Source organism: Jaculus jaculus, chromosome 11, assembly GCF_020740685.1.
Source record: "Jaculus jaculus isolate mJacJac1 chromosome 11, mJacJac1.mat.Y.cur, whole genome shotgun sequence".
NCBI lineage: Eukaryota > Metazoa > Chordata > Mammalia > Rodentia > Dipodidae > Jaculus > Jaculus jaculus.
In genome coordinates, this window is record NC_059112.1 from 50,778,139 (window position 1) to 50,802,074 (window position 23,936).

Consider the following 23,936-nt stretch of genomic DNA (forward strand, 5'->3'; position numbering starts at 1 on the left):
CTGTTTTATTTTTCTTACTGTAGGAAACAGTAGTTAAAGAGATAATTTCAGTTGTGTAACATAAAAAGAACAGGTGTGGTGGTACTTGTCTGTAACCCTAGCACTTGGGAGACTGAGGCAGGAAGACTCTTAACTTGTTAGCTAGACTTGAATATATAGTAAAATCCTGTCCAGAAAAGTAATAGTGACAAATAAAGTAAAATAAGAAGCATTTTTGAGTGTGAATTAGTATATATGCATTTTAAAAAACATTTATTTGAGATTTTATACACACACACACACACACACAAACACACACATTAGAGAAGGAGAGAATAGGCACACCAGGGCCTCCAACAGCTGCAAGTTAATGCTAGATGCATGTGCCATCTATTGCATCTGGTTTTGTGTGGATACTGGGGAATTGAACCTGGGTCCTTTGGCTTTGCTGGCAAGCTTCTTAACCATTGAGCCATCTCTGCAGCCCTGTATATTTTTTTTAAAATAAGATTTATGTATTATGAAACTTGAAATTTTATTTTCTTTCAGCTAAGTGAAGTATAATTGTAAGTTATAACTCTGTCAAAGTAGCATGGTCTAGAAAGCTGACTCAGCAGCTAGGAGATTGGAAAGGACAGAAAAGACTCAAGCAGTAAGACTATAATTAAAGTGTCAATGTAAGTCTTTGGAAGAATACTTAGTAGCTGCCCAATGGGGATTTAGTGCAATAGGTAGAGGCTAGAGTATTGAATGGGAAGGGAAGAAATACTTTCCTATTGAAATTTCTTTGTACTTGTTTCTATTGTATTCAACTATTAACCTGTCAGTGAGTTCTGAACCAAAGTAATAGCTAGAGGAAGTACAGGAGAAGGAACATACTTGGCAGTTATGTAGGAAGTAAGACTGATGCAATGCAGTGATCGTACAAACATGTAGAGGAAGAGAGAGAAATGAATTGAGAATTGTACCTGACTTTCTAGAGTATGTACAGAACGGTAACTAAATGAGGCCTATTCTGAACATGTTAGATTTGAGCTGCTTGTATAATTCTGGTGCATGTTTTTATTAGTCAGAAGATTAGGCATAGATGGATTTGAAGGGCCAATGAGTGAACTAGTATAGAAAAAAAAAATCAGTGTTCTGTTTTCTTTCCAAGCATAACTGGAGTTTTATTAGAGATACTTTAATACAGACTTTAAGCATGAGGGAGAAAGAGGCACTTAGAAAGTAAGGAACACCAAAGAGTATGAATGTGAGCTTTCCTAACAGCTGCTTAGAAAACAAATTTGGTATTAGTTTACAAGTGCAATTGAAGGCATGTAGATGCATTTAAATCCCAAGAAAGTTCAATATCGAACTGAATATTGGGAAGCCACTGAATACATTAGTTCAAGAAAAAACTGGAGATGGATGCAACAGCGATAAAACAATCCCATACTTTTAAAGACTTCATTATTTTGTAAGCATTTCGTATTTCTAATTGGGAGGAGAAAAATAGAAGAGATAAGTTATAGGAAATAAGATTTTTGGTTCATATGAGGAACATCTGTTCAGCTGTTGAGTTGTCCAAAACTGAAATGATTCACTTCAAAATGAAGTGAGTCCCTTGCTTTTAGAAGTGTTGATACTATCTGGGCGTGGTAGCAGACACCTTTAATCCCAATACTAGGGAGGCAGAGGTAGCTGGATTGCCATGAGTTCAAAGCCACCCTGAAACTACATAGTGAATTCCAGGTCAGCCTTTACTAGAGCAGGACCGTATCTTGAAAAAAACAACCAACAAAGTGTTGATATTAATGCATGTGACCTATGACTATAATATTATGAATGTTTTACAGCAAATTTGCTAGATGAGATTAGGTTATGTGCTGTATCCTTTAAGCAGATTCTGTCATGAGCTAATTCAGTAGATATTTTTGTTTTTGTTTTTGTATTTTGAGGTAGGTTCTCTCTGTAGCCCAGGCTGAACTACAATTCATTCTGTTGTCTCAGGATGGCCTTGAGCTCACAACAGTCCTCCTACCTCTACCTCGGCCTCCCAAGTGCTGGGATTAAAGGAGTATGCCAACACACCCAGTTCTTAAGAACTGCTCAGAGACAGAGAAAACTGACACAGTGATAATGTAAATTAGAAATAAAATCAATAGAAGTTTTGAGCATATACTTGTTATTTTTAGACCTTTAATAACTTAAAACAGGATCACATTACTAAAATAATCAAAGCTTAAGCACTTGGTGGGGGCGCAGTGCTAGGGACTGTTTGGGATGTTAGCAAGTTCTGTACCACTGAGCTGTACCCCAGCCCAGAGTACATCTTTTATGAAAAGAGTATAGTATTTGTTTTATTTTGAAGTTTTGTATTGAATTTTTAAACTGACTATAAATAGTTGACTTCCTGGGATCAGGCACAATATAATGAAACAAAAAATGTTCATAAAGATTTACTGTTTTTTGCTTTCAGAATGAATATGAACAGTTAAATTATGCAAAACAGCTGAAAGAGAGATTGGAGGCTTTTACAAGAGATTTTCTCCCTCACATGAAAGAGGAAGAAGAGGTACGCATGGTCTTTCCTCATTATGATTTAGATTTATCAAATTGAAAAATTTTATTACCTCAATTGTACTTGAATAATGATTTTTAAATTTGTCATTAATATGCCTAAATGTACATATATTAGCAGATCATAAAATGAATGGGCTAAACTCTTTTTATCACTAACATGGAAGCCTAAGAGGGTAACCTACAAAAAGTGTTCCATGAGAGTAGAATACTTTTTTGGCTGTAAGTCAGTTATTATAGTGATTCCTAACTGTAGTTTTACCTTATAATCAAATTTTTAATTAATAAAATAAAACTTACCTTGAGAGATGGCATAGTGGGTAAGAGTGCTTGTCACATAAGTATGAGGACCTGAGCTCAATACCAGCCACCCACGTGAAAAGCCAATCATGGCTGCACATGACTATAACCCTAAAGCTGAGGTGGCAGAGACAGAGTAGCTGCGGTTCCCTGGTCAGCCAGTCTAACTGATAAATAGAGAGCTCAGATTTATTAAGACACCCTGTCTAAGTGAAATAAGGTTGAAGAGGAGAATAGATAACATTTTCCTATAGCCTCAGCAGTGTGCTCACAACAGGCTGTACACATTTCCATACATAAACTCTTAACACACCACTCAAAAACCAAAAAAAAAAAAAAAAAATTACAACCTACTTCCTAAACTCTTTACAGAAGAATTAAATCAGGTGTTTTTTCACATTGGTGTTTTAGGGCATTTCATAGGTTTTTCTTTTGTCTTTTTTTTTTTTGAGTTGTAATATGCAGCCAGGTAGTACTGAAGTTTGGGTTATTAGAGCAGAATTTCTTTTGTGTGGGTTACACAAGCTCTGGTGCGTGTGTGTGCCAGTTAAAAGATGACGTTGGGTGCTGGTCTTAGCCTTCCAGTTGGTTTGAGGTTAGGGCCTCTTGTTAGCACTGTCTTCTGTGAGCTTCTTTGTTTCACAGAAGAAATCTCCATTGATAAGTTTTATAGGAACCACTGTACTAAAATATGATGTGAGGAAACATCTTCAAAATCTAGAATCAGTGTTGAACATTTAAATATCTTAGTAGAATTGAGGTTCAGAGGCAGCTCTCTGAAAGTATACCAACTTCAAAGTAGGTCAAGTTTCTTATCTAGTTGCTATAAAGTTGTATAGAGGCCTGTCTCATTAGTTACAGAAGTCACAGGAAAATGGTCCTTTGGGCAGTCTACGTTTTTGGATAAATTAGCTTAATGATAATAGCTAATTTTTTAATCTCTTTGAAACATACATTCCCAACACTAGACCCGCAAAATGTAGAGAAAAATAAAACTAATTAACATCTTTCCTTATGAATATTTTGTTAACTTAAGGTTTTTCAGCCCATGCTAATGGAATATTTTACTTATGAAGAACTTAAAGATATCAAAAAGAAAGTGATTGCCCAACATTGCTCTCAGGATACTGCTGAACTCCTTAGAGGGCTGAGCCTGTGGAATCAAGCTGAAGAACGACAGAAGTTTTTCAAATATTCTGTGGATGAGAAATCAGATACAGGTGAGACCCATATATATATACACACATATACATACACACATACACACACACACACACACACATAAACACACACATACATATATATATAATTTTATTTTTTTAAAATTTTTTTATTAACAACTTCCATGATTATAAAAAATATCCTATGGTAATACCCTCCCTCCCCCACTTTCCCCTTTGAAACTCCATTCTCCCCATCTCAATCAGTCTCTCTTTTATTTTGATGTCATCATCTTTTTCTCCTATTATGATGGTCTTGTGTAGGTAGTGTCAGGCACTGTGAGGTCATGGATATCCAGGCCATTTTGTGTCTGTGGGAAGCACGTTGTAGAGGAGTCCTACCCTTCCTTTCTGCTACCTCTTCCGCAATAGACCCTGAACCTTGGAAGGTGTGATAGCGATATTGCAGTACTGAGCACTCCTGTCACTTCTTTCCAGCACCATGATGCCTTCTGAGTCACCCCAAGGTCATTGCCATCTGAAAAGAGAAGATTCTCTACCAAAAGTGAGAGTAGCATTAATAGAAGGGTATAAATATTAAGAGAAGTGCTTTCCGCACAGTTTGATAAGCATAGTATATATACATTTAGACAGACGTCAGTAGACATAACACCCTGAGGGCTCATGACTACCCGTTTTAAGTGTTCAGTATCAGGGTTGTATTCCCTCCCATGGAGCGGGTGTCCAATCCATTTAGAGGGCGGTTGGTTTCCACCATGACAAACATGTCACTATTGCACCCGTTGGCTCATTTGGCCTGGCTGGCCAAATATAAGGCTTGCAGTGTCCACTGTTGCGTATCTTCACTGGTGTTTTCTCTTTTCCCATTGAACTGCATGCAGAATGACTTCTTCCAGCTTTCTGTCAGCTGCTCTACATTAAGGAGGTTATCAGCTCTGTTCCAGCAGGATTTCTCAGTGGCCTTACAGCCCAAGTATGTGGAGTCTTCAGCAATAGGGAGACCCACATATTTTGATAGAGATCAATTTGTTAGTTCAGTGCCATTGACAATTGTTATGAATTTGTTTAAATGTGTAAGTTAACTTGTACTATGGTTGGTTAAAGCCATTTATTTTCACATGTAAATATAATTGAAGATAGTTGATTTTTGAATTTAGTGATTATGATAATCTAACATTTTACATACTTGAGTCACATGTAGTGTAGTGTTCTTGAGCAAATGTATTTGTACTCAGTAATTACTACTTTGACCAATCAGAATTGAGAATGGCCATATTTATAGCATTTTTGTAGTATACTGCAACTTTCTGAGCTCCACTGACCACAGTGGCTGCTTTTTACCTTGTGTTTTTTCATTAGTTTTCAAAATCATTAAAAAGTTTGTAAGTGGTCCCTGACTTAACATGGTTCAGCTTAGACTTTTGCAACTTTATAATGGCATGAGAGTAATTCACCTGCTATACTTTAAATTTTGCATCTTGACCGAGTTCTTTGCTGTGTGAAACTCAGTGCTGGGCAGCAGCAGTGAGCTACAGTTCCCAGTGAGTGTGTGATCTCATGGGAAGCAGCCAGTGCCCTGCAGTATGTGAGTTGCTCAGTTAAACTATTTGGTAGGTTAGGTGTACTAAGTGCACGTTTTTGTCCTTGTATGTATTTAACTTAGGATGGAAAGATTGTGATGTAAGTTGAGGAGTGTGTGCACTTTTATTTTCATCCATTTGTATTTAAGTTCTCTTGTTTTTTTAAAAAATTTTTAAATTTTTAATTTTTTCATTAATTAGTTTTGTACTTGGTTTGTTTCTAGTAATATTTAGCATTGTGAGTAGGAAAAACAAACCAAAGCTTTTCTGTGTATTACAAATAAAATATTCTTGCCTATTTTTCTTGACAGACTGCTTCCTTAGTTTTGTTCTTATTTATCTTAGTAGCTTTGTGTTTAAAGTGTTAATTAGTATCCTTAGGCTAGTAAAAATTCTTAGCTTGTTCTAGATTGGAAATAGCAATATCATTCCTATAATTTTTTGAAATTCATCCTTTCTGGTATTAAACAAAATAGTAAGATTCATGTTGAAACAAAAATTTTATAAGTCAAGCTATTACTGAACTCATGAATCTTGTAAGACTTACTGAGCTTATGTTTTAGATTTAACACTAAGACCTGTTGTGTCTTGTTTAATTGCACTTGTAATATAGGATTTTAAAAGCATCACACCTACTACATCCTTATTACATTTAAGGTTCCCACTCCTTCAAAGCAAATTAAAACAGCTTTTTATTTAAACTATTTGGTATTTTAAAAGTGGCAGTTTAAAGTAGTTTGATCACAGCATTTTGATGTTTAATGATGTTCATGAGAACAGGTCAGATAGCCAAGATAACCAGTCTTCAAAGTGCTTTGTAGATAACTCATTCGTAGGAAATTGTGTAGCCAGTGATTTTCAACAGTACTTACTGACAAGAGATTTTTTTTTTTTTTTTTTAATCAGTGGATCAGAAATAGTTGGGTTCACCAAGCTGGCCCTTAGTTTAAATGAGTTAAAATATTTGTAGATTAAAGAAGTTAGATTTCATAGACCTCTTACATGAAATGGGAAAATCAATCCATTTAGAGGGCGGTTGGTTTCCACCATGACAAACATGTCACTATTGCATAATCATAATGATAATCTAACATTTTACATACTTGAGTCACATGTAGTGTAGCCAGTGATTTTCAACAGTACTTACTGACAAGAGATTTTTTTTTTTTTTTTTTTTAATCAGTGGATCAGAAATAGTTGGGTTCACCAAGCTGGCCCTTAGTTTAAATGAGTTAAAATATTTGTAGATTAAAGAAGTTAGATTTCATAGACCTCTTACATGAAATGGGAAAATCAAAGTGTGAATACAAGAAAGGTACTCGCAGGAGTCATAATGCATGAATAGAAAAGGTGAGATTTGTGTGTGTCATTAACAACGCCCCTGAGATCTCATAATCTGACTGACTCTATACTTACTGACTTAAAGCTGTGCAACCTGTTTGGTTTGTTTTTCAAATGATGCTACTTATACTACAAAGTGAGTATTTTTTTAAATTTTTATTATACTTTTGTAAGAGGAAGTCTTACAATAATGTTCATTATTGTAGCTCCAACTGATGAAGTATGATCTGGGTCATGGTAGTTTAGCCCTACATGTCCTTAACATATTTAAATATCCCCATGTTACCTCTAATGCATGTTATTTCCTTTTCACATCTTGCAAGCAGGAAGGAATTAACTTCAGGCACTGGCTTTTACTTATGTGATTGTAATTTTTTATTACCTTTGCTTGTATGGCCTTTAATGCTAAAAGTTTTCTTTTTTGTTTTTTCAGAAGCAGAAGTATCAGTACACTCCACAGGTGTAGCCCATCTTCCACCTGAGGTAATGCTGTCAATTTTCAGTTATCTTAATCCTCAAGAATTATGTCGATGTAGTCAAGTCAGCACTAAATGGTCACAGCTGGCAAAAACTGGATCATTGTGGAAACATCTTTACCCTGTTCACTGGGCCAGAGGTAGGTAAATGGGACTTTTACTTTGCTTAATAAATATTTCAAATATGTTTGTGTAGCTGAATGTAAGCCTAGGGAAAGAAAACTCTCTTAGAGTATAAACAAAGATTTTATACCTGGTAATGTGTTCTTTCATTCCATTTTTAGAAAATTATTGAAGTTTTGGCAAATAAATTATATGATATTGTCCATTTCCTTTGTAACAGGAGCAAAAAGAACACAAAATATATTTGTGAAATGTTGCTAATTGTTGAGCATGGGAAATGGGTACAGTAGGATCTGTTGTACTATTTCTTTCTACATTTGACTGTGTTTGGATGTTTTCACATGGCTGGTTAGCTCAGCCCCTATTTATAATCTATAAATAACCCCAGCTTGGGTCACAGGAGGGAGCTCTCTGTACTGCTTCTTCTTTTCTTCTCTTAATCTAATAAAGTATCCCCAAACTTTAAAAAAGCTTAAGAATAAACATAATATGTTTTTTGGAACTGTTTTAAATATTTAGATTATCTTAAAAACGTGGATCAATTTTGTTAAATTTAAATGTAAAATACCATTGAAGTTACCTTTTAGTCATGTCTTCAAGATAAACAATATCTATTTTTGTCTTTAGCATATCTTTGTATGATAGTAGTCTCTTGTTCTCTAGATCACAATTTTGCTTTAATTTCACTGTGCAAAGTTACTTTCACATATGAAGTCATAGGAAATTTTGTTTCATATTCATACATGGGCTATATGTGACTAATATAAGATACTTCTGTTTTTGGTTATTCTTTTTTGTTAAATTTTTATTAGCATTTCCCATGATTATAAAAAAAATTCCATGTTAATTCCCTCCCTCCCCCCCACACTTTCCCCTTTGAAATTCCATTCTCCATCATATTACCTCCCCATCACAATCATTGTACTTACATATATACAATATCAACCTATTAAGTACCCTCCTCCCTTCCTTTCTCTTCCCTTTATGTCTCCTTTTTAACTTACTGGCCTCTGCTACTAAGTATTTTCATTCTCACGCAGAAGCCCAGTCATCTGTAGCTAGGATCCCCATATGAGAGAGAACATGTGGCGCTTGGCTTTCTGGGCCTGGGTTACCTCACTTAGTATAATCGTTTCCAGGTCCATCCATTTTTCTTCAAATTTCATAACTTCATTTTTCTTTACCGCTGAGTAGAACTCCATTGTATAAATGTGCCATATCTTCATTATCCACTCATCAGTTGAGGGACATCTAGGCTGGTTCCATTTCCCAGCTATTATAAATTGAGCAGCAATAAACATGGTTGAGCACGTACTTCTAAGGAAATGAGATGAGTCCTTCGGATATATGCCTAGGAATGCTATTGCTGGGTCATATGGTAGATCAATCTTTAGCTGTTTTAGGAACCTCCACATTGATTTCCACAATGGCTGGACCAGATTGCATTCCCACCAGCAGTGCAGAAGGGTTCTTTTTTTTCCACATCTCCGCCAACATTTATGATCATTTGTTTTCATGATGGTGGCCAATCTGACAGGAGATGGAATCTCAATGTAGTTTTAATCTGCATTTCCCTTATGACTAGTGACGTAGAACATTTTTATAGATGCTTATAAGCCATTTGTATTTCTTCCTTTGAGAATGTTCTATTTAGCACCACAGCCCATTTTTTGATTGGCTTGTTTGATTCCTTATTATTTAACATTTTAAGTTTTTTGCATATCCTAGATATTAATCCTCTATCAGATATATAGCTGGCGAAGATTTTTTCTCATTCTGTAGATTGCCTCTTTGCTTTTTTCACTGTGTCCTTTGCAGTGCAAAATATTTGTAATTTCATGAGGTTCCAGTGATTAATCTGTGGTTTTATTGCCTGAGCAATTGGGGTTATATTCAGAAAGTCTTTGCAAAGACCAATATGTTGAAGGGTTTCCCCTACATTTTCCTCTAGCAGTTTCAGAGTTTCAGGTCTGATGTTAAGGTCTTTAATCCATTTGGACTTAATTCTTGTGCATGGCGAGAGAGAAGAATCTCTTTTCATCCTTCTGCAGATATATATCCAGTTTTCAAAACACCATTTGCTGAAGAGGCTGTCTCTTCTCCAATGAGTATTTTTGGCATTTTTATCGAATATCAGGTGGCTATAGCTACTTGGGCTTACATCTGGGTCCTCTGTTCTGTTCCACTGATCTGCATGTCTGTTTTTGTGCCAGTACCATGCTGTTTTTGTTACTATGGCTCTGTAGTATAGGTTAAAATCAGGTATGGTGATACCACCAGCCTTATTTTTGTTGCTCAGTATTATTTTAGATATTTGAGGTTTTTTGTGATTCCAAATGAATTTTTGGATTGTTTTTCCTATTTCCATGAAGAAAGCCTTTGGAATTTTGATAGGGATTGCATTAAATGTGTAGATTGCTTTAGGTAAGATTGCCATTTTCACAATATTGATTCTTCCAATCCAGGAACAGGGGATGTTTCTGCACTTCCTAGTGTCTTCTGCAATTTCTCGCTTGAGTGTTTTAAAGTTCTCATTGTCGAGATTCTTTACTTCCTTGGTTAGGCTTATTCCAAGGTACTTTATTTTTTTTGATGCAATTGTGAATGGGAGTGATTCTCTGATTTCATCCTCTGTGTGTTTGTTGTTAGTATATATGAAGGCTACTGATTTCTGTGTATTTATCTTGTGTCCTGCTACATGTCTTTTGGTTTTTATCAACTCTAACAGTTTGCTAGTAGAGTCTTTAGGGTCCTTTATGTATAGAATCATGTCATCTGCAAATAATGATAACTTGATCTCTTCCTTTCCAATTTGTATCCCTTTTATGTGTGTCTCTTGCCTTATTGCTATGGCTAAGACTTCCAAAACTATATTAAATAAAAGTGGGGACAGTGGACACCCTTGTCTTGTTCTTGTTTTTAGTGGAAAAGCTTCCAGTTTTTCCCCATTTAGTAATATGTTGGCTGTAGGCTTGTCATAAATAGCTTTTTTAAAAATTTTTTTTAAAAAATTTATATATTTATTTATTTGAGAGTGACAGACAGAGAGAGAAAGACAGATAGAGGGAGAGAGAGAGAATGGGCGCGCCAGGGCTTCCAGCCTCTGCAAACGAACTCCAGGTGCGCCCCTTTGTGCATCTGGCTAACGTGGACCTGGGGAACTGAGCCTCGAACTGGGGTCCTTAGGCTTCACAGGCAAGCGCTTAACCGCTAAGCCATCTCGCCAGCCCATAAATAGCTTTTATTATATTGAGTTATGCTCCTTCTATTCCCAGTCTCTGTAGGACTTTTATCATGAAGGGATGTTGGAGTTTGTCAAATGCTTTCTCTGTGTCCAATGAGATGATCATGTGATTTTTGTCCTTCAACCCGTTTATATAATGTATTACATTTTTAGATTTGCGTTTATTGACCCATCCCTGCATCTCTGGGATAAAGCCTACTTGGTCAGGGTGAATGATCTTTTTGATATATTCTTGTATTCTGTTTGCCAATATTTTGTTGAGAATTTTTGCATCTATGTTCATGAGGGAGATTAGTCTGTAATTTTCTTTTTTTGTTCTATCTTTGCCTGGTTTTGGTATCAGGGTGATGCTGGCCTCATAGAAGGAGTCTGGTAGAATTCCTTCTTTTTCTATTTCCTGGAAAAGCTTAAGAAGCAATGGTGCTGTTGTTGGTTTTTCAAGGTAGGGTCTCACTCTAGCTCAGGCTGACCTGGAATTCACTATATAGTCTCAGGGTGGCCTTGAACTCAAAGCAGTCCTCCTACTTCTGCCTCCCAAGAGCTGGGATAAAAGGCATGCACCACCATGCCCGGCTGGAGAATGTTTTTGGTTTAATTTTTTATTTTTGCTTAAAAACAATTTATTTAGAAGAATATATAGCTCATGTTTATTGAAGTGTAGTCTTACTGGATTTCCCATGCTGACCTCTAACTCTCCCGTCCTTTTGCATTATTTTCCCAAGAACTGGGATTAGACGAACTTTCTTTATACAGTTACAAAATAAGGTGTTATTAGATATTTAATGTTTTGGCTAATGTTATTTGAGCTATTTAGTATATTCATAACTCAAACCATGGGAACTATTATTTTTGTATGGATTACTTTTTCTTATTTCTTATTTGTTGTAGGATAATAAAATACTGAATAAAAAGTCAAGGCAAATATCAAAAATGGCTTTTGTTCAGCTATTTTAAATTAAGAATTAAGAAAAATATCAGGGCCAGGAAGATGGTTTAGTGGATTAAAAGCCCACCCCACAAAGATGCGGACCTGAGTTCAGATTCTCAGAACCCACCTCAAAACTTGATGTGCTGGTAGGAATCTCAGCATGCCTCAGGGTAGAAGGGATGTAGACAGGAGCCTCTCCCGGAGATGTGGACCAGCTAGCCTGGGAGACTAAATGAGGAAGAGACCTTGCCTCAAATAAGCTAAAGGCAAGGACTAACATCCCAGATTGTCTTCTGACCTCCACATGGTCTGTAGCATGGGTTCCCCCCCCACACAATGAATTAAGAAAAATATATTATTAGATATGATTTGGTACAAATGCCATCAAATGTGATAATGATGTGCTAAGTTCCAGAGGTAGTCATATCTTAAATGTGCTTTTTCCTGTTTTCAACATATTTAAGTAAAAAATTTAGGTAAAATTATTTAAGTATTTTTAAACCACTGTTAGATACATTGAAATGCCTGGAGATGTTTTTGCTTTTCCCATCTTATTATACATTATACTGTCATCCGGTGGGTAGAGACCAGGTTGCTGAGAACCCTATAATCATCATTCCATGTTATAGAATTGTCCTGCTTAAAATGTCAGAGTTATCTAGGTTGAGTAACTCTAAAGTAAATACAATGTTAAGAATTTAGTAAATTGATTCTGTGTTGCCTCTTGCATCATGATCATGTAGTTTAGTTGTGGTGTATTTTTCAGGATGTATAAATTAATGATTTCATTGCACCTTGGTCTTTCCCTTTATTTCTTTTTGTACCTACTTGGCATTGCTGCTTCACTAGAGTAGAAAGTCCTGCATTCTTTGTTGCCTTCCAAAAGTTTTCTTAGACATGAGATTATGATGATGATAGTGGCTGGGCAGATGAGGTTGTCAGTAAAGTATTTGCCTCTTGAGGACCTGAGTTTGATCACTAGTGCTCATTAAAATGTGAGCACACTTGAACATGGACACCTGTACAAACATTAAATAGAGAAACTTCAGGGGTGGAGGAATGGCTTAGAGGTTAAGATGTTTGCCTGCAAAGCCAAAGGACCCAGGTTCGATTCCCCAGGACCCACGTTAGCTAGATGCACAAGGGAGTTGTCTGCAGTGGTGGGAGGCCCTGGTGACCCCCCCCATCCCTCCCTCTTTCTTTGACAAATAAATAAATAAATAAAATTAAAATAAAAAAAAAGAGAAACTTCTAAGCTGGGCGTGGTGGCGCATGCCTTTAATCCCAGCACTCGGGTGGCAGAGGTAGGAGGATCACCATGAGTTCGAGGCCACCCTGAGACAACAGAGTTAATTCCAGATCAGCCTGGACCAGAGTGAGACCCTACCTCGAAAAACAAAAACAAACAAACAAAAAAACAATAAAAGAGAAACTTGAGAGAATAGACACATAGCACATGTATAAAAGACTGGAAGTTTTGCTGGGCATGGTGGTGCATGCCTTTAATCTCAGCACTCAGGAGGCAGAGGTAGGAGGATCGCCATGAGTTCGAGGCCACCCTGAGACTCTATAGTGAATTCCAGGTCAGCCTGAGCTAGAGTGAGATCCTACCTCTAAGTTAAAAAAAAAAAAAAAAAAAAACGACTGGAAGTTTCTGTAGTTCTGTTTATTTGCTTTTAGACAAAAAGATTGGCATATAATTGTTTAATAATTAGCACTATCAGTTGATCTCATAGGCAGCCCGTTTGGGTGTCTTTGAAATTGAAATTTGTGATGTACATGTAATATTTTCTAGCTACAAATATTTATAAAAATAGCTGGCCTATTGCCTGGGGTTCAAATAGTTTTTGTACCAATTATTATTAGAGTATTAATAGTTTTTATGATGGTAGGCTATCTAATCTTACTCTGTTCCCTCTTTATTCCCTGGACAGGTGACTGGTATAGTGGTCCTGCCACAGAACTTGATACTGAGCCTGATGAGGAATGGGTGAAAAATAGGAAAGATGAAAGTCGTGCTTTTCAGGAATGGGATGAAGATGCTGATGTAGATGAATCCGGTATTTCATGTTTGGAATTAAAACTTTTACATGGTCCTTGAGCTGCCCTTGGAGCCCCCACTTTGCTAGAGGTCAAAGAAGGATCTAGTTTCTCCTTATTTCTTGCTGCCTAAAGGAGTTCTGTAAACAACCTGTGTCACTTTTTATGCAAGAGTTCCCTTTTCATAGAATTAAGATTCCTGGAAAGATTAAACCTGATCTTTCCCTTGTGTTTGGTTAAGCTCAGTCCCCAAAACTGTGGTTGTTTAGTTCAGTCCCCATTCAGAACGTATAAATGACCTCACTTTGGGTCTCTAGGTGGGCTTTACCCCCTCCTGCCTTCTCATGGGTAGGAGCTCTCTGTACTTCCCTATCTTTCCTTCTTTCTTTCTCTCTCTCTCTCTTTTTTTTCCCCGAGGTAGTCTCACTCTGGCCCAGGTTGACCTGTAATTCACTACGTAGTCTCAGGGTGGCCTCGAACTCATGGCGATCATCCTACTCCTCTGCCTCCTGAGTGCTGGGATTAAAGACATGTACACCACGCCCAGCTTCTTTCTGTCTCATAATCTAATAAAGTCTCTCTAAACTTAAATTATTACTTGTATTACAATGTGTTTAACTGACATTCTAGATAAAAGTTATTAATTTTATGTTTTATATATTTCATGTTTTGTGTATTCTCATGACACTTTTAAGCTTATTTTTAAAACTTGAAGGGATAATAAATTTAAAATTATTTTTTAAGTTTTAAAAATAGATAGTATCATTTTTTATATTAAAATAACAAAATCAGATAATGCATATTTTATATATGGACATATTCAACATATTCATTATAGTGCTTTATAGTTTAGTATATTCTTTAGGGCTATTTTGGTTAATTAGTTCATCAGCATTTGTTTATCTATGTCACTGAAAGAAAGGAAACATGAGCCTACTTAATTGTTTATTCATTTGTCAAATCACTTGTTGTAGAGTTAAGTAGTAATGTATGGGAAATATTCTGGGCTTTGATGTAGCTTAGTGGTAAGAGTGCTGTGTAACCTTCATGGGTCTTGGATTAAGCCCCAACACTTCAGGAAAGAAAAAAAGTTTCATATTGAAAATTCATTATGTAGTAAGTTATTTTCCCCCCATTAAGTACTCTGTGGGAGAGAGTTTAATGGTGAACTTGTAAAGAACTCAGAAATAGGGGAGAATTTAGGATACATAATTCTTAAAGATACATGATAGAGACTGCTACAGTAGAAGTACAGAGATGGCATTTGGGAACATGGAAGAAAAATTCTTAACATTGTCTTAGATAATATATAAAAGATGATAACAGTGAAAAAATTAACAGATTACATAGCCTTGCCCTTGGTAAAACTGAAAAGAAATTTCAATATATTTAGAAAGTAAGCAAGCTGATTTGGTGGAAGATCTGTATTTGTGTCAAAAGGAAGAGACCTGTTCCAGTAAGATTTGATCATGTGTCCTTACCTGTCCAGGCAATAGCATGTTTAGTTGTTAAATATTTTTAGAGTAAACAATACATGATTGGGATGGCTACAGAAAAAAAGAATGGATTAGAAATTAAAACGGAATAAGCAAGGTTTTCTATCTGTTGTATTTTATAGTTTACCTTAATTGAATTTGCTAAACTGTTTTATATTTAGAGACATCAGGTTGGATCGTTTTTTGTATTTTTTTTTTCCAGGTAGGGTCTCACTCTAGCCCAGGCTGTCCTTGAATTCACTTTATAGTCTTAGGATGTCCTTGAACTCAAGGCAATCCTCTTACCTCTGCCTCCCGAGTGCTGGGATTAAAGGCATGCGCCACATGCCCGGCTATCAGGTTGGATCTTTAGGTAAGCAAAATAGCAATAGGATCTTGAAAAAGGAGATAAAATTATTAGTTTCGTTTAGCGTAGTGTCTTAAATTGGTGTTGGTAGAATTCTTTTTTTCTCCTTTTCTTTGATGGTGCTTGGGCTTGAGCCCAGGCACTCACTCATGTTATGAAAGCAGTATGCCCCTCTGCTGCCTTCGTAAGTCTGGGGGAGGGGTGTTTATTTTTGTCATTGTGGTTGTTTATATCTGTGTTATACAAAGTTATTAAGTGAAATGAAGAAGCCATGCACATTGTTAACTGTTTAATGATTCTAAGGAACCTTTTGCTTGAAGATCTTTCCAACAAGATTGAGTTGTTGCAAATCAAGCTCTGTCTTGTTTTACTTTTACTGGTGCTATTTTACTGTGGATCAATTATTCCATTAATTGTGTGTTTGTGTGTGTATAATTCTCAAGTATTTTTTCTATTATTTCAGTGTTCATCATTCCTTTTTTTATTTTATGGTTTTATATTTATTTATTTATTTGAAAGTGGTAGAGAGAAAGAGGCAGAGAGAGACTGAGAGAGAATGGGCGCGCCAGGGCCTCCAGCCACTGTAAACGAACTCCAGACGCATGTGCCCCCTTGTGCATCTGGCTAACGTGGGTCCTGGATAATCGAGCCTCGAACCGGGGTCCTGAGGCTTCACAGGCGAGCTCTTAACCGCTAAGCCATCTTCCCAGCCCTCATCATTCTTTTCAAAATTGTTTTCATTGCATAAAACTGGAATTCTTTCTGAAAGGATAGCACAGAATGGTTCATGTTTAATGATTTGATGAATAGCCTAGTTCCAGTCGGTATATTAAGTTCTGAAATGTGTGAATTCATTTTACAGAAGAGTCTTCAGAGAATTCCACTGCTATCAGCGTTGCACAAATGGAAAAACGATTACTTCATGGTTTAATTCATAATGTTTTGCCATATGTTGGTACTTCTGTAAAAACCTTAGTGTTAGCATACAGCTCTGCAGTTTCCAGCAAAATGGTATGTATGAATTGACTGTAGCTTGAGTAATAAGAAAAAACACAATGATATAACTTTGATTTTCTCATTCCCAAGTTCAAATGAGGGAAAAAGAATAATTGAGTACCTTCACATAGATCGGGTACACTGCTAGCTTTCATTTAATTTCACTTACAGTAGTCTTTGTAGGGTATCATTATCTCCAAGCTACTGAGAAGGTAACTGAAACTGGGAGAGGCTAAACATTAAGTTCACAGAGGTTATGTGATAAAGCCCAGTTGTGTATGGCTAAACATTTATAATATGTAATACATGGCAAGATGGGCAAGGAAATTGAAAGTAGTGTTGTATAAAAGTATGACTCCTTACATCAGAATCTCCTTGGGGAATCCCTCAAAAATATTATATTCTGGATTCATTTGTCATAACTATTAAAATAAATTCTTAGAATTATGAGCCCAGAATAGATATACTTTTTGATTTTTAAAATCTGCACATAGGTTTGGGAACTGCTAGTATAGGTCCTCACAATTACTTTCTTCCCTTTTTAGGTTAGGCAGATGTTAGAGCTTTGTCCTAACCTGGAGCATCTGGATCTTACCCAGACTGACATTTCAGATTCTGCCTTTGACAGGTTAGTTTTTTTTGCTGTTTTTTTTTTTTTGTTTGTTTGTTTCTCGAGGTAGGGTCTCACTCTAGCTCAGGCTGACCTGGAAGAATTGTAGTCTCAGGGTGGCCTCAAACTCAAGACGATCCACCTACTTCTGCTTCCTGAGTGCTGTGATTAAAGGCATGCATCACCATGCCTGGCTTAGTTATGTTTAAATATTTAGATGTAATAAATTCTAACCATGAATCAAAATTATTGTCCAATTGCTTACTTTCATAATTGCTATTTACTCCTGCTATTATATTTTACTGCCATATCAGTATCATGTAAAGCTGGAATTTAATAGCACACTCCCAAGTGTTCACCTCTTGTCCATAGTTGGCAGTTGATCTTGCCGTATCATATCTTGCCATCTGTGATATAGTGTCTTGTATAGGTTTATAAATGTAGCTTTGTAACCATCTAAATTGATACACAGTTTTAAGCTTTCATTCATGTTCCTAAGTACAATTTGATAAAGGTGCTTTTTAATGCTTCATGGATTTCCTGGTTCACTACTACTTTTTTCAAGCCATATTCTTTGCATAGTATATTTTCTCAGATACTAATAATATTCCCCTTGGTCTAGATCACTCCCTCTTTTCAATTTTGGTGGTTCCTATTTCAGATGGAGACAGATTCTTCTCTAGATACTACCGATGTTTGGAGCTTATTTCTTGTGTCTTCATTAATGATTAGATACTCTCTTTCATATGTGTTCTAACTCTCCTCTGCTGCTTATTTTTTTCGAACAACAAACCGTAGTCTCTCCCATCCATATCTGTCTCATCCTAGCTTTCTGTTAGGTTAGTAATGATATTTGTTCCCAGTTACTACTCCTAGTATATGCTTGTATCCCTTCCTCTAAAAATAGTCCCTTACAATGGAAATTACATATAGGTTTGAGTGATTATATCAGGTTTAAGTTTTTTTTTGATACCCATCTCTGAACATACATGTAGTCTAATGTGTTTGAGAATCATAACAGTATTCTGTAGTAGTTTTGTTACTTCTGATTTCTAGTTGGTCATGGCTTGGTTGCTGCCAGAGCCTTCGGCATCTTGATCTTTCTGGATGTGAAAAAATCACAGATACGGCTTTAGAGAAAATTTCTAGAGCTCTTGGAATTCTGACACCTCATCAGAATGGCTTCTTGAAAACTTCAGCAAGCACGAGTACTTCAGCTGCATGGATAAATAAAGACATTACCATGCGTCCTACCAAGCAGTATGCTTGTTTACGTGATGTAACTAACAGAGGCGTTGGCAGAGAAATAGACAGTGAGCACACCTGGACTAAATCTGTTGCTCCTGAAAGTTTTACTTCTCCTTACGTGTGGATGTTAGATGCCGACGATTTGGCTGACATTGAAGATGCTGTAGAATGGAGACATAGAAATGTAGAAAGTCTCTGTGTCATGGAAACAGCATCCAACTTCGGTTGTTCCTCATCTGGTTGTTACAGTAAGGATATTGTTGGACTAAGGACTAGCGTCTGCTGGCAGCAGCACTGTGCTTCACCAGCCTTTGCATATTGCGCTCATTCATTCTGCTGTACCGGGACAGCTCTCAGAACTTTGTCAACACTCCCAGGATCTTCTGCAGTGTGTACAAAAGCATTAAGGACTACATTGCCTAAGGGAAAAGACTTAATTTATTTTGGGAGTGAAAAATCTGATCAAGAGACTGGACGTGTACTTTTGTTCCTCAGTCTGTCTGGATGTTATCAGGTCACAGACCATGGTCTCAGGTGAGTGAGTGGTTGCAGAATATTGGGAAGTAGGAAATAGACATATTGTTTTTCTTTTTTTTTTTTCATATTGTTTTTCTTAATGACATATTAAAAATTTTGGTCTTTCAGATTTATGTTCAATTTTTTTTTAAATAAATATTAATTAATTTATTTATTTAATTGCAACAGGGGGACAGAGATAATGGGCGTGCCAGGGCATCTAGCCACTCCAAACTCCAGATGCATGCACCACTCTGTTTTACATGGGTATTGGAGAATCGAACCTGGGTCATCAAGTTCTGTAGACAAACACCTTAACCACTGAACCATTTCTCCAGCCCCCCTTTTTTTTTTTTTTAATCAGAAGGATTAACCAAAATCTGTCAGTGTTGAGTCAGTCTAATTTCTGGTATCAACATGAAGTTTCATTTCATTCATTTCAGATTGGTTGTGATGTTATAGAAGAATGCAAGTTTAGTTTAGTATATACAAAAAGATGTTTGATTGCTATTTTAACATTCTTGTCTCATCAAGAAAGGTCTAGTCTAATACCGTATCTTGTTGAGTTAATCTTGATTTGTCTATAAGAATTTGTTCATTTTTATCTAAATTATCTTATTTAGATAGTTCATACTAATGTCATTTTTTTTCAGTTTTGTAAGTTTGGTAGTAATACACCTACTATAGTTTTTTTACTTTGGTACTATATTACTTTTCATATGTCAAATACTTGGCTGAACACCCTAAGAGAGGACAGTTTTATTTTGGCTCACAGTTTCAGAACTTTCATATAATCATGGCTTGGAAGGTGTTGCAGTCAGGTTTGCATTGCTGGTAGAAATCACCCAACCAAGATCAGCTGTGGGAAAAAAGAGGTTTATTTTGGCTTACAGGCTTGAGGGGGAAGATCCACAATGGCAGGGGAAAATGATGGCGTGAGCAGAGGGTGGACATCACCCCCTGGCCAACGTAAGATCAACCATAGCAACAGGAGAGTGTGCCAAACACTGGCATGGGGAAAATGGCTATAATACCCATAAGCCTGCCCCAACAATACACCATTTCCAGGAGGCTTCAATTTTCAATTGCCGTCAGCTAGGGAACCTAGCATCAGAACACTTTTAAGTTTATGGGGGACATCTGAATCAAACCACCAAAGAAGGCATGACGGACTCCATGGCAGGAGCATATGGATCAGGTTCCTCATATCTTGGTGATAGGCAGGAAGCAAAGAGAACAGGACTAGAAGAAGAGCTAGGCTATAACCCTCAAGACTTGCCCCCAGTGGGCTGTTTCTGCTAGCTATGCCCCATGTTCCAAAGGTCCCTCAGCCTCCTAAAACTGCCCTACCAGCTGGGGTTCAAATAAACCAACCTATAAAGGACATTTCACATTCAAACCATAACAGGTAATTCATGTTTTCCCCCCTTTTTTTTTTCTTAATCCAGCTAAAATGTCTGTCAATTTTGTTGACCTCAAAGACTCAAGTTTAGTTTGTTAGGTGTTTAGTTCCATTATATTTTTATTTTTTATGCTTTTGGTTTTTTGAGGTAGGGTCATCTTCTAGCACAGGGTGACCTAGAATTCACTCTGTAGTCTCAGGCAGGTCTTGAACTGACAGCAGTACTCCTACTTCTGCCTCCTCCTGAATGCTGGGATTAAAGGCGTGTGCCAACACACCTGGCAAAGAGAGGGAGAAGGAGAGGGAATGAGAGAATAGTACAACAGAGCCTCTAGCCACTGCAAATGAGCTTCAGATGCATGTACCACTTTTTTAATTAATATTTTTTTCTTTAAGAAAAATAGACAGGGAGAGAGGATGGGGAAGGGGGAGGGAAGGAAGGAGAGAATTGGCACGCCAGGGCCTCCCAGTGGCTGCAAACAAACTCTAGATACGTGTGCTTCCTTGTGCATCTGGCTTACGTGGGTCCTGGGTAATCACACCTGGGTCCTTTGGCTTCGCTGGCAAGCAGCTTAAACACTAAGCCATTGCTCCAGCCCACATGTACCACTTTTGTGCATATGGCTTTATGTGGGTACTGGGGAATTGAACTCTGGTTGTTAGACTTTTTGGGCAAGTACACTAACAGTTGAGCCATCACTCCAGCACTATTTTGTTTATTTTATTTTATTTTATTTTATTTTTATTAACATTTTCCATGATTATAAAATATATTCCATGGTAATTCCCTCCCACCCCACCCTCACACTTTCCCATTTGAAATTCCATTCTCCATCATATTACCTCCCCATTACAATCATTGTAATTACATATATACAATATCAACCTATTAAGTATCCTCCTCCCTTCCTTTCTCTACCCTATATGTCTCCTTTTTAACTTACTGGCCTCTGCTACTAAGTATTTTCATTCTCATGCAGAAGCCCAATCATCTGTAGCTAGGATCCACATATGAGAGAGAACATGTGGCGCTTGGCTTTCTGGGCCTGGGTTACCTCACTTAGTATAATCCTTTCCAGGTCCATCCATTTTTCTGCAAATTTTATAACTCCATTTTTCTTTACCGCTGAGTAGAACTCCATTGTATAAATGTGCCATATCTTCATTATCCACTCATCAGTTGAGGGACATCTAGGCTGGTTCCATTTCCCAGCTATTGTAAATTGAGCAGCAGTAAACATGGTTGAGCACGTACTTCTAAGGAAATGAGATAAGTCCTTTGGATATATGCCTAGGAGTGCTATAGCTATGTCATATGGTAGATCAATCTTTAGCTGTTTTAGGAACCTCCACACTTGTTTTCCACAATGGCTGGACCAGATTGCATTCCCACCAGCAGTGCAGAAGGGTTCTTTTTTTTTCCACATCCCCGCCAACATTTATGATCATTTGTTTTCATGATGGTGGCCAATCTGACAGGAGTGAGATGGAATCTCAATGTAGTTTTAATCTGCATTTCCCTGATGACTAGTGACATAAGAACATTTTTTTAGATGCTTATATGACATTCGTATTATTTCCTTTGAGAATGCTCTATTTAGCTCCATAGCCCATTTTTTGATTGGCTTGTTTGATTCCTTATTATTTAACTTTTTGAGTTTTTTGTATATCCTAAATATTAATCCTCTATCATATATATAGCTAGCGAAGATTTTTTCTCATTCTGTAGGTTGCCTCTTTGCTTTTTTCACTGTGTCCTTTGCAGTGCAAAATCTTTGTAATTTCATGAGGTTCCAGTGATTAGTCTGTGGTTTTATTGCCTGAGCAATTGGGGTTGTATTCAGAAAGTCTTTGCCAAGACCAATATGTTGAAGGGTTTCCCCTACATTTTCCTCTAGCAGTTTCAGAGTTTCAGGTCGGATGTTAAGGTCTTTAATCCATTTGGACTTAATTCTTGTGCATGGCGAGAGAGGAGAATCTCTTTTCATCCTTCTGCAGATATATATCCAGTTTTCAAAACACCATTTGCTGAAGAGGCTGTCTCTTCTCCAATGATTATTTTTGGCATTTTTATCGAATATCAGGTGGCTATAGCTACTTGGGCTTACATCTGGGTCCTCTATTCTGTTCCACTGATCTACATGTCTGTTTTTGTGCCAGTACCATGCTGTTTTTGTTACTATGGCTCTGTAGTATAGGTTAAAATCAGGTATGGTGATACCACCAGCCTTATTTTTGTTGCTCAGTATTATTTTAGATATTTGAGGTTTTTTGTGATTCCAAATGAATTTTTGGATTGTTTTTCCTATTTCCATGAAGAAAGCCTTTGGAATTTTGATAGGGATTGCATTAAATGTGTAGATTGCTTTAGGTAAGATTGCCATTTTCACAATATTGATTCTTCCAATCCAGGAACAGGGGATGTTTCTGCACTTCCTAGTGTCTTCTGCAATTGCTCGCTTGAGTGTTTTAAAGTTCTCATTGTCGAGATTCTTTACTTCCTTGGTTAGGTTTATTCCAAGATACTTTATTTTTTTTTGATGCAATTGTGAATGGGAGTGATTCTCTGATTTCATCCTCTGTGTGTTTGTTGTTAGTATATATGAAGGCTACTGATTTCTGTGTATTTATCTTGTGTCCTGCTACATGTCTTTTGGTTTTTATCAACTCTAACAGTTTGCTAGTAGAGTCTTTAGGGTCCTTTATGTATAGAATCATGTCATCTGCAAATAATGATAACTTGATCTCTTCCTTTCCAATTTGTATCCCTTTTATGTGTGTCTCTTGCCTTATTGCTATGGCTAAGACTTCCAAAACTATATTAAATAAAAGTGGGGACAGTGGACACCCTTGTCTTGTTCTTGATTTTAGTGGAAAAGCTTCCAGTTTTTCCCCATTTAGTAATATGCTGGCTGTAGGCTTGTCATAAATAGCTTTTATTATATTGAGATATGTTCCTTCTATTCCCAGTCTCTGTAGGACTTTTATCATGAAGGGATGTTGGATTTTGTGAAATGTTTTCTCTGTGTCTAATGAGATGATCATGTGATTTTTGTCCTTCAACCCGTTTATGTAATGTATTACATTTATAGACTTGCATATGTTGAACCATCCCTGCATCTCTGGGATAAAGCCTACTTGGTCAGGGTGAATGATCTTTTTGATATACTCTTGTATTCTGTTTGCCAATATTTTGTTGAGAATTTTTGCATCTATGTTCATGAGGGAGATTGGTCTTAATTTTCTTTTTTTGTTCTATCTTTGCCTGGTTTTGGTATCAGGGTGATGCTGGCCTCATAGAAGGAGTTTGGTAGAATTCCTTCTTTTTCTATTTCCTGGAAAAGCTTAAGAAGCAATGGTTTTAGTTCTTCCTTAAAGGTCTGGTAAAACTCAGCAGTGAATCCTTCCGGGCCTGGGCTTTTTTTAGTTGGGAGATTATTGATAACTGTTGGGGTCTCCATGTTTGTTATAGGTCTATTTAAGTGATTAATGTCATTTTGATTTAATTTAGGTGGGTCATATAGATCAAGGAAATCATCCATTTCTTTCAGATTTTCATACTTTGTGG

The 23,936-nt window shown here is 36.8% G+C and overlaps 1 protein-coding gene across 1 annotated transcript in view; it reads left to right on the forward strand.

The window, feature by feature from the left end:
* The window catches only part of Fbxl5 (F-box and leucine rich repeat protein 5), a 51,509-nt gene that overhangs the window by 15,839 nt on the left and 11,734 nt on the right, over positions 1-23,936 (forward strand). The window contains exons 3-9 of the mRNA XM_004656069.2: positions 2,441-2,536; positions 3,878-4,061; positions 7,377-7,559; positions 13,649-13,774; positions 16,459-16,607; positions 17,138-17,220; positions 18,259-18,984. Of these exons, the coding sequence (XP_004656126.1) occupies positions 2,441-2,536; positions 3,878-4,061; positions 7,377-7,559; positions 13,649-13,774; positions 16,459-16,607; positions 17,138-17,220; positions 18,259-18,984 (1,547 nt within the window). The remainder of the gene's footprint in view (positions 1-2,440; positions 2,537-3,877; positions 4,062-7,376; positions 7,560-13,648; positions 13,775-16,458; positions 16,608-17,137; positions 17,221-18,258; positions 18,985-23,936) is intronic.